Here is a 10,399-nt window from a genome sequence, read left to right as displayed (position 1 = left end):
ATTTCGAAAGAAAGAAAGATTTAATTCGTTTAAAGGAATATTGTCTTTTACCTTATGAATGAAGTCTCTTGATTCATCGATACGGTCTCGAATTTGGTTTTCAAGATCATTACCATAATTTCACAAACTGTTATATATATTTAAAATTACATCAGAATTGCGCTGGAAAAAGAGTATGGAGACTGTCAATAAAATACATTTGTTCCATTCATAAATCATTATAAGCAAGAATCCACAAAATACAAGTACAACACAAACCATCAATTTTGCGAAGTTCTGCAAACCACGCGGAAATTGATACACCCTCTTTTTGATGCGTTCCATTAAATAAAAACCTCGGTACTGTACGATTTCAGATTGTTTAGGATTAAAATGGGTAGTCAACAAATCAATAATGCGATCGAAAGTACTTAGTGTCGGCCAATTCATTTGGTATAGACAAGCTTGGCGCTATCTCAAAAGTCTGGTCACCACAAAAACCGCACATTTCTTACTCCCATCTGTGATTCCATTTGCTTCGAAATAAAAATTGACCGATACACAGTCCATTAAATTGTTCAATACTTCCCAAGCCTAAGGAAGCCATTGGTGTTTGATCCTCGTCGCCAATATTAAATACCCGCTTTATTGTAAGTGATTTATTACCTTTAAAACTAAGGAAAATTCATGTTAGTTTGGCAACTCTAACAACAGTTTACTGATGTATCTATATTCAACTACTGAATACACAACAGCTCTACTGCCCCAACATCTTTAAGAAAATGAGTATTGTGGTCAACTTTTTCTTTTTTGGAAGATATTTGTGCTAATATTAAATAGTTCACTTTATATTATATAGACAGCTTTGATTAATTAATGTCATATTTTTTATTTGATTAAAGCCTAAAGTTTGATGGTAAATTTATTACAATTTAATCAAATAAAATAAAATGGAAAAGCTCTTTAAACCAGACAAGTTTTCTTCAAACCCTGATAGTCCTACGGCTCAACAAGAATGGCTTCATTGGATTCGACTATTCGAAAACTTCACTGAAAAATCCGAATATGTAGTGAAAGACGAAGATCAGTTGCAGGTACTGTCAAATTTTTTATCTTCTAACGTATTTGAATACATTAACGATTGTAAAAACATACAAAGCCGCTGTAGATATTCTTAAAGCTCTTTATGTGAAACCGAAAAACTTGATTTATGCTAGACATCAACTTGCAACTCGAAAACAACTCTCAACAGAATCAATTGATCAGTATTTGACTGCTCTCAAGTCATTAGCCAAGGCGTGCCCTTTTAAGGCCGTGTCTGCTGAACAAAACAAACAAAATTACGTTCGAGATGCCTTTATTGCAGGTTTATTTTCATCTAATATACGACAGAGACTTTTAGAGAACAAGTCCCTTCAACTAGATGAAGCAGAAGAAAAGGCTCGATCAATTGAAAGAGCCATTAAAAATTCAGAAACGTACACATGTACATCAAATTCTGATGGAATATCTAATAACCAATGTTATTCAACACGTTCTGGAACTACTTACAAATGTTACTTTTGTGGAGGATCTCGTCACCCGCGCTCTGTTTGCCCAGCTCGTGATTTTATCTGTACGAACTGTACTAAAGTTGGACATTATCCAAAAGTATGCCTTTCCAAGAAGACTAATAGAACTGTTAAAACTTCTGCAGCTCTTAATGATTCAATTGAAACCAAATCATCTTTGGAAGAAACATTCATTGCAAGTATTGTTGGGGCTAGTTCCTTATCAACTCTATCTAAAGCTACTATAGTAGCAAACATTAATGGAAAAATAGCACAATGCCTAATTGACACTGGTAGCTCCAACAGTTATATCAATGAGAAATTTACAATTATTAATGGGTTTGAAATTTTCCCTGAAGGTACAATTACAGTATCCATGGCATCTACCTCATTGTCATCTTGTGTAAGAGGATGTGTTAAAATAGATCTGAAAATATTAGATCACATGTATATAAACACCAAATTATTAGTCTTACCAAACTTATGTGCTGATATTATTGTGGGCCATGATATCTTAAAATCGCATTCGCGACTTGATGTTAATTTTGGTGGTCCCAACCCGCCCCTTTCTATATCTAGCGCTACAGTGTCCTCATGTAAATATAGAACCAATTCGAATTTTTTCAAACCTCTCCCCTAATGTGAAACCTATTGCAACAAAGTCACGACGACATTCAGCAGAAGATAATGAATTCATCAGGGAAGAAGTAACCAAGCTCCTTCAAGCTGGAATAATTGAGGAGAGTTCCTCTCCATGGAGGGCCCAAGTAATAGTTACTAAAAATGCTAATCATAAAAAACGCATGGTCATAGATTATTCAAATACTATAAACAAATTCACCGAATTAGATGCTTACCCAGCACCATGTGTGGAGGAGGTGATCTCGGAAGTAGCCAAATATAGTCATTTTAGCACAATAGACCTTGAGTCGGCCTACCATCAAGTTCCAATTTGTGCTGAAGAACGACCGTTTACGGCATTCGAAGCTTGCGGGAGACTGTATCAATTTACAAGACTTCCTTTTGGTGTCACTAACGGGGTACCGGCTTTCCAAAAATTTAATGATAAAATAGTCGACACTGAAAAACTTTGCGGCGTTCATTGTTACATTGACGACATTACAATTGGCGGACGCAATAAAGTTGAACATGACGAAAATCTTAATAAATTCCTTGAAGTAGCAAAGAAATACAATATCAAATTAAACGAGAAGAAGAGTAAATTTTCTACTACTTCCATTAAACTGTTAGGACATCTTATAAGTGAAGGTTCGATCAAACCGGACCCCGATCGTTTGAAGCCTTTGCTGGAAATTTCTCCGCCTAGTGATAAAGGATCTTTACAGAGAGTCGGTATGTTTGCTTATTACTCGAAATGGATTCCACGATTCTCTGAAAAGATTCGTCCCCTGATGAATAGCAAATCGTTTCCATTATCAAAAGAAGCCACATCAGCTTTTTCAAAACTAGAGAGACATTGCCAACTCTTTACTCGTATGTGTGGACCCGAAATTTCCTCTAGTTGTCGAAACAGATGCTTCAGATGTTGCTATCTCTGCAGCTCTCACACAAAACGGACGTCCTGTTGCTTTCTTTACTAGAACTCTTACCGAAAGTGAAAAGAAGTACCCTGCAATAGAAAAAGAAGCTACTGCTATTATTGAGAGTATTAGAAAGTGGAGACATTTTTTGTGCAATCGACATTTCAAACTTATTACTGATCAGGAAGCATTGTCGTTTATGTTCAATTTGCAACATACAAGTAAAATCAAAAACGATCAAATTCAGCGATGGAGACTAGAGATGTCTTGTTATAGCTTTGATATCTCATATCGTCCTGGTTCTCTCAACAAAGTAGCTGACGCGTTATCGAGGATTTGTGGAGCCACAAATCACGATGAATTGTATAATTTACACAAATCTCTGTGTCATCCAGGAGTTACCAGAATGTATCACTGGATCAATTCAAAGAATCTACCTTTTTCTTTAGAAGAAATTAAACAAATCACTTCTGCATGTCCCGTTTGCGCAGAATTGAAACCTATCATTCGAAAGGCTCAATATAGATTTTAAAGGACCAGTCCCTTCTAACACTAAGAATACGTATATTTTGACTATTGTTGACGAATATATACAAGATTTCCTTTTGCCTACCCCTGTCGGGATATGACTTCTGCTACGATTAAAACAAACCTTTACAATCTTTTCTCCATATTCGGGACTCCTGCATATATTCATTCTGACAGAGGAACATCATTTCTCTCAAAAGATCTCATTAACTATCTCCATACACATAAGGCATCGCTACGAGTTCATCTACTCCATATAACCCTCAGGGCAATGGACTTGTCGAACGGTATAATGGAATTTTATGGAAAACCATGTCTTTGGCTATGAAGAATAAGGGATTAGAGACTTCGCGATGGGAAGAAGTTTTTCCAGAATCATTACATGCCATACGTTCCCTTTTATGTACCTACATCTATAAATTGCACTCCTCACGAAAGGATGTTCTTCCATGCACGTCGTTCGACAAATGGAATAGCTATATACCTTCTTGGTTAGCAAATCCAGGAAAGGTACTAATGAAGAGTCATGTACGAACTTCCAAGTACAGTCCATTGGTAGAAGAAGTGGATCTGATTGAGGCAAATCCAGAATATCCTTAATCCGACGGGCAAATGGGAAGGAAGTTACGGTTTCTTTAAAACATTTGGCTCCAACAGGGGACGTACAGTTCAATTTTTGGTCGCGAAGAATCTACAGGTCAAGATCACAGTTTTGAATCTGATCCAGCTGTTCCCTTAGACCATATAGTACATGGACTGCTATTCGCCCTATGCTTTCAATACAAAATGGATGGTCACGGATAGAGGGCACTGTAGTCGTGGGTATGTGAATCTCAGGGTAAACTAAAGTCGTGTAAACACCACTAGGATCGCTTAAAGAGCAGCTTTATAGTACCCGCGTAGTACGGGAAGCTTTAAATGCTCTTCATTATTTGCTATACGTCCACAAATAAGAATAAGTTTGCTTTTTTTGGGATATCTAGGCGATTAATTAATTGACGTTTGTTAATTTATAGGTTGACAATCTCAAATCGTGTCTCATCGGACAACTTCGGACAGACTCGTTTACCCTGAAACTCACATACCCAGGCGATGTCCTTGACCATATTTTAGTTACAATTAGCAGTCCATGTACTATATGGTCTAAGGCTGTTCCTTATGTAGGTATCAGAGGTTCCTGTCATCGAATCCAATTCCTTCCCCAACACAGTATTAACAGAAGAACAAAGAAGATCGGAACGAGAAAGAAAATTACCGTTGTATCTACAAGACTACGTTTCAAAATAACGAGGGGCAGGGGAGAATGTGCTAATATTAAATAGTTCACTTTATATTATATAGACAGCTTTGATTAATTAATGTCATATTTTTTATTTGATTAAAGCCTAAAGTTTGATGGTAAATTTATTACAATATTTGTGCATGAGAGTTGTGAAGGCTAATCGTTTTGGGGAAGTTGGTTCTGAGAGGTATAGAATACCCCCCCCCCCCCAGCTATAATAGCGATTTGATGACACTACTTACGAAGCAGTTTTTAGCAAATTAGGTATTAATTTCTATTGTGTTGCTTAATAAATTTTCCTGTTATGTTTGTTATTTTCAAGTCTATTCTTACATGAAAATTTATTGTAACATGATGTCCGACTTGTCCCACATACAAAACTGGATATATTGGATTAATAATGATTATGATTATTAAAAATGATATGAAAACCGTGTAGTTTGAATTTGTTAACAAGAAGCAACAGAATCCAACAACACAACAGTTCCTAACTTCTAGTTAACTGTTATACAACATCAAAAGTTATGAAGGAGCTGGGGCACAAATACAACTAAAATTTGGTGAGGGGGTAACTAATCATCATACCCTGATAACCAATGAAACTGGCTACAGTGTGGAGGAACACAAAAAATACAGCATTCTTACAGGTATTGATTAATACAAAAATAAGTTTTACAAAACAAATGATATGTACACCACAATCATACAAAATAACAATTTTCCTAAAAATAATGAACTGTAACATAAATAATACAAAAATGGTAAGTACTGGATAAAAACATTATTTAGGCACACAATCGTGCGTCCATCGTTTATCAGTCAAATCTTCTACATAAAACTGCCCGCCGCACGTATAACACAAAACCATCTGTTCCGACTTGTGCGTCTTCCTAAAATGATTTACAACAGAGGTATACGCTGAGGGCCCGGCAAAACATTTATCGCAAAGTACACAGCCATAAGAAACACTCGAATTATTTATAATAACGGCCAACTCGTTTAATTCCGGATTTGAGCTATCGTTCAGCTTGTTCGCCAGTGCGTTTAAACTTTGAAAGGTCACTTGCTGATTCACCAAATCACTTTGATCTTGCACCGCCGTGAAGTGGTTTAACGAAACGTCCACCTGCGGTATGATAACTTCGTAAAAATTAAGCGAGGTCGCGTCGGCAGTTCTACAAACAGCATAAGGGCACTGGGGGGTCACTTTAAAGGTCACTTACTGTTTAGATCTGGAGACCATCTTCTTACTTCGGATATAGTGAGACTTTCCGATATTAAAGCCGACCTTCGTGTGGGTCGACATAGTCGAATTGCAAACGCTCATCTCCTTAATATCGTTGAGAAATTCGGCGCTAATGATCGCCAACTCGTTTAGCCGCTCGCGGCTCACCTAAAACTCGCAATTTAAAACGGTCGCGATGGCGTAATACCGACCTTTGGTATTTTTTGTAGAACGATGTTGAGCTGGAGGAAGTAGTAGAAGAAGAATAGGTACGAGTACGGTTTAAAGTCGGCACCGGGCTTGATCTTCGTGATGTAATCTATGAAACGAATCTCCGGGAAGACTACGGTGTCGCCGTCAAGTGCAATGTAACGATGTACTTTGTGTCTGTTGGCTCTTGTCAGTGAAATATCGGGTAGTTTTAATGATACAGAAACGTGAGGCCAATTTAGAAATTGGGGCACGGTTAGATCTCTCCAGGGCCTTTCTGTGTGCTGTTTCACTATGATATCGTCTAAAACCGATGTTGTTACTAGTTGTACGTGCAATAGGGATACTCACCGCCACGCTTTGTGAAAGCTAGGTTGTTTATAAAAGTTGGAGTGCCGCCAATTACCAAATCGTAAGGAGCCAACTCTTTTTTGCCGATGAGGCTGTCAGTCTGCGTTCCTTTATCGAGCAAGGTTTTGTTATCGTAGTGTTCCGATGCGTGTTGCAAAATGTGGTTGCATTTATTAATAAGGTGCTGTCGAAATTGTTCAAACTCTAATGACTCTTGGAGGGGTAAGTCGGTGGTGAGGTGTAACCAACCGGGCCACATGCTTGTATAGTAAGCAAGGGCCTCGCATAAGACGCTAACAAGCCTTCTGTCCAAGTAATTTGTAATGATTTTTAAATCACAATTAAGAATGGATTCCATTTTGCTTCGATTTACTTCCAAGGGCTGTGCCGTGACAATGGTCTCAAACAGTGAGTATAAATTCAGGCTTCCATGTGATCTGCGTTCGTGAATATAGCGAATTTGTGACAAGCTTTTTTGTAATTTCTCAACGTTCATTGCTATTTGTTTAGAAATAGTAAAAATATGTTTGGTTATATTTTTATTTATTAAAAATTTGAGGTTATGAATTATATGAATTGTGAGTGCTGACATCTAGTGGGCGTATAGTAGATTAATTAGTTAAAGGAATTTAATTTTAGTTAAATGTATATCGCAACAGAGGTCGCTAGCGACACTAAACTTTCAAATGCAATAAAATGTATTCCTTTTATTTATGTTTTCCTAATACCCAAACTGCGGATTTTCTTGTGTGATTGTAGAACACGTAAAATGCAGATGTTGAATTTTCGAAAATCCCCCTTGTTCCATAGATTCACAAACATAAGCAGACATGAAATGTGCATAGTTTTATTAACGATCTTCGAGATCGTTTATAATTTTGTTTCGCTGTCTGTCTGTCCGACTCTTTGTCCGTGTGCACCGATGACTTTGTTTAGGAACGTCAGATCGCTTTGCAAATGACTAAAATCATGAATTTATCTAAAATGAGATTAGGTACACATGTTCTTAAGGATATAAGAAAGGCTGCTACTGTTTTTCAGCTACGTAGACGCTAACTAGGGACACTACGCCGACGGACACCACGCCGTCCGCCGACAGTCCCCACATCGTCGACGGGACCAACGCCGACAATGCCCACTTCGTCGACCATACCCACATCGCCGACAAGTGTGCAAGACACACTAAGTCATATCAGAGGTCCGTCGGTAACCACCCGGACAGCTACTTTCCAGTCGATCGGCCTTATACCAACGCGGCGGATAGGTGGGTCCGAAATTATTTAGTCCCCAGAGCCTTGGAACTGCGTTTCCAGGAAAAATGTGAGAGCCCCTGCCGCAGGGAAACCTCAGTGTCCCCACTTTTTGCCCAAGGGATTTTCAAAATTAGGTAGGTAAGTATCTTACGGAGTGTTTGAACTTCCATTTTACCACAGAAAGTTCTCCATGATCCTTGTTTAGACCTTCGAATATGGTCCTTATACCTGTGCTCAGCGATCTTGAGTACTTCCCAGTCCGTGGTAGATGGAGCCTCTTATCGAGTCGTACTGGAGAGTTTGAGTAGACCACCAAGTGCGAAGCCTGTTTAACACATCCATCACCCTGGTTATCTCATTTTTCTTTTGAACTAGTAGCCCAATCTTGGAACTGTTTGAAATTATGAATTCTACAGGCCACATTCTATAAGAAAAATTTTTTTCCGGGTCGATCTGAGACAATTTTTTTTTTCGGGGTTCAAAAAAGGCAGTGTATAACCTTCCTTTTTTACCAAAAATCGACTGCACCACAATTTCTCGGGAAAACACTTTTTCATATTAATTTTGGTGCGTAGAATCCAAAACAATTCGTACTTTTTCGATCAGACTTCTCAATCAAAAGTTATAGACTAGAAACCAATTTCGAAAGAAAATTCAAAGGGCTGTAACTTTTGAACTAGTAGCCAATCTTGGAACTGTTTGAAATTATGGATTCTACAGGCCACATTCTATAAGAAAATTTTTTTCCGGGTCGATCTGAGACAATTTTTTTTTCGGGGCTCAAAAAAAGGCAGTGTATAACCTTCCTTTTTTACCAAAAATCGGTTGCACCAAAATTTCTCGGGAAAACACTTTTTCTTATTAATTTTGGTGCGTAGAATTCAAAACAATTTGTACTTTTTCGATCAGACTTCTCAGTCAAAAGTTATAGACTAGAAAGCAATTTCGAAAGAAAATTCAAAGGGCTGTAACTTTTGAACTAGTAGCCCAATCTTGGAATTGTTTAAACAATGCCTGAGCCTAACCATAGCCATTTGCCCATAGCTATGTAGTGCACCCACTAAGTACTTCGGGTGCTCAAGAGCCTGGTATTCTAATTATTGTAAATTTAGTTAGTAATAAATAATATAAAATTTTATTTAAACGAACTATTTAAAATTGTGTAACATTAAACAAATAAATTTAGTCGAACTGTTTCTCAGTTGGGAGAGAGCCCAGGATACATGCGCTATTTCCACGTTGGATAGCCAAGGATATCCTTTTTTGTTTAATTTTAAACGTCAGGAATTGGAATAGCGAAAGAGGATGCGAGTGGAATTATAGTAGGTACCTATTCCTCGAAACATCAGAACTGGAAAATTGAAAAAACAATTCCTGAGTTATCTATATCACGTACGAAGACTGACGGACGGACGGACAGACAGTCCAAAATCATGAACTCGCTAGGAACTCGTTAATAAACTGCACCAATACAAACAACGAGCGACAAGGTCATTTCCAGTTGACGCGTATTGAACAAAATTTAATCACTTGCTCCCTTGACCGTTGTCTACTCAAAACAGAACTGGAAAATTCGAAACCGTTCTTGAGTTATCATGTACACAGACGGACGAACGGACAGAAAGTCCAATAATCATAAACTGGCTTTTTGTCGTTCGTTAATAGTTATTGTTATTCGATCGAAAAATTTTAGTGACTGTATTTTTTAAATCACTTTCTTTAAATTTCTCTTAAAGTCGCCTTTAGAAATTTTATAAAAGCCTTCCAATTTATGGATAGCGACCACCTGCAATCAGGCCCGTAGCCAGGGGGTGGTCGGGTGGGGCTAGGCTCCACCCAGAACGTGGTATTGCCCACGGTTAATGGTTCCTTTACAAAAATTACAGGGGAAGTCTATCAAAAACTTCTTAAGCCTCCCCCCCCCCCCGCCCCAGAAAAATACTGGCCACTCCTGCTACTTCATTCTGGCTACGGGCCTGCCTGTAATTATTAGAACAGATGAAGGTAAATATCGTGGGAAGAATGGAGAGGTATTGGACAAGGGAAGGAATTGAGCTAAATGTAAAAAGTCGAACCTGATGGGAAGGGGGTTGAACAGATACGAAAGTTGGAGAGAGGAAAGAATAGAAGAGATCAGAGAAGTTTAATATTTAGGGTACCAAATGCAAAGAAATAAACTATAAAAAGATAGGGGTGATGGCAATGAGACAGGTGTGGGGAGTAGTTACAAGAACCTAATAAGGGAATGGTTACCAAAACATTTGTGGGAGGGAAGGAAAAATATTAAAACAATGGCGAGATTTTCATGTGAAAATAAGGAGGGAGGAAGGGACAAATGGAGACCAGAAGAAGAAAGAAAATGTATAATCTGTGGAGAGAGAAGAGGATATAGAACACATGCTATCAATTGCAAGGAAGTGGAAATGACATGGAGAAGGGAGTGATATTGTAGAAATACAAATATCTTCTTTTCTTTGTGT

General features: G+C 38.0%; 1 protein-coding gene across 1 annotated transcript; it reads right to left on the bottom strand.

Moving 5' to 3' along the window:
- Window positions 1-5,511: 5,511 nt before the first annotated feature.
- On the bottom strand, window positions 5,512-8,376 carry LOC116179747. The gene is made up of 4 exons (XM_031499567.1): window positions 6,667-8,376; window positions 6,318-6,619; window positions 6,104-6,273; window positions 5,512-6,055 (listed from the first exon to the last, which is right to left on the bottom strand). Exons 1-4 carry the CDS (start codon window positions 7,256-7,258, stop codon window positions 5,662-5,664), a joined length of 1,458 nt encoding a protein of 485 aa, XP_031355427.1. The 5' UTR covers window positions 7,259-8,376; the 3' UTR covers window positions 5,512-5,661.
- Window positions 8,377-10,399: the final 2,023 nt, after the last annotated feature.

The sequence above is a fragment of the Photinus pyralis genome, unplaced genomic scaffold (assembly GCF_008802855.1).
Source record: "Photinus pyralis isolate 1611_PpyrPB1 unplaced genomic scaffold, Ppyr1.3 Ppyr1.4_LG8, whole genome shotgun sequence".
NCBI lineage: Eukaryota > Metazoa > Arthropoda > Insecta > Coleoptera > Lampyridae > Photinus > Photinus pyralis.
Note: the sequence above shows the minus strand (reverse complement) of the source record. Positions and strands in the feature narration are given on the sequence as shown.

Coding starts and splice junctions, on each gene's coding strand:
- LOC116179747 (XM_031499567.1), bottom strand. CDS start 7,258: ATGTCAGCACTCACAATTCATATAATTCATAACCTCAAATTTTTAATA. Junction 6,620..6,666: donor AGCTTTCACAAAGCGTGGCG/GTGAGTATCCCT, acceptor CATCGGTTTTAG/ACGATATCATAGTGAAACAG. Junction 6,274..6,317: donor TTCTACAAAAAATACCAAAG/GTCGGTATTACG, acceptor TGCGAGTTTTAG/GTGAGCCGCGAGCGGCTAAA.